The 817-nt window shown below is 66.8% G+C and overlaps 1 protein-coding gene across 1 annotated transcript in view; it reads right to left on the bottom strand.

Annotated features, from left to right (window-relative positions):
• Positions 1-119: 119 nt before the first annotated feature.
• The window catches only part of PPP2R1A (protein phosphatase 2, regulatory subunit A, alpha), a gene marked incomplete at both ends in the record, with an annotated part of 8,248 nt that continues 7,550 nt past the window's right edge, over positions 120-817 (bottom strand). The window contains one exon of the mRNA XM_009894335.1: positions 120-254. Coding sequence (XP_009892637.1) covers positions 120-254 — 135 coding nt within the window. The remainder of the gene's footprint in view (positions 255-817) is intronic.

An 817-nucleotide genomic window follows, 5' to 3' on the forward strand; every position in this document is an offset into this window, starting at 1 on the left:
GGTTGTGCCACCCCGGTCCCCGTCGTGTGTCCCCCCGGGTCCGGGGACATCTCCACATCTCCTCGGGATCCCCCCACGTGTCCTCAGATGTCCCCCGATTGTCCCCAAAGAGTCCCCACCTCATCCTTGAGCTGGGCGAGGAAGAGGGGCAGAAGATGCTCCACCGTGTTGTCCTTCCCCAGGATGGGGGACAGTCCCATGATGACGGAAGCCAGCGCCGACTTGACGTGCTGGTTGGCATCTGACACCAGTTCCTGGGGACGTCACGGGGACACCGGTGGGTGAGGACAGCTCCTGTGTGTCCCCCAAGCTTTGGGGGTGTGCTGGTGGGTGGCTCGGAGGTGGTCCCGTGATGTCCCACCACCCCAGAAGGTCCCCAGGGGTGTCCCTGGGGTGGCTCCATGATGTCCCACCACCTCGGGAGGTCCCCAGGGGTGTCCCCAGGAGGTCCCACCACCCCAGGAGATCCCCAGAGTGTCCCCAAGAGGTCCCACCACCTCAGGCGGTCCCCAGGGGTGTCCCCGGGGTGGCTTCATGATGTCCCACCACCTCGGGAGGTCCCCAGGGGTGTCCCCAGGAGGTCCCACCACCTCAGGAGGTCCCCAGAGTGTCCCCAGGTGGTCCCACCACCCCAGAAGGTCCCCAAGGTTATCCCCGGGGTGGCTCCATGATGTCCCACCACCTCGGGAGGTCCCCAGGGTGTCCCCAAGAGGTCCCACCACCCCAGAAGGTCCCCAGGGGTGTCTCCGGGGTGGCTCCATGATGTCCCACGACCTCAGGAGGTCCCCAGGGGGTCCCCAAGAGGTCCCACCACCCC

The sequence above is a fragment of the Charadrius vociferus genome, unplaced genomic scaffold, assembly GCF_000708025.1.
Source record: "Charadrius vociferus isolate BGI_N301 unplaced genomic scaffold, ASM70802v2 scaffold2490, whole genome shotgun sequence".
Lineage (NCBI taxonomy): Eukaryota > Metazoa > Chordata > Aves > Charadriiformes > Charadriidae > Charadrius > Charadrius vociferus.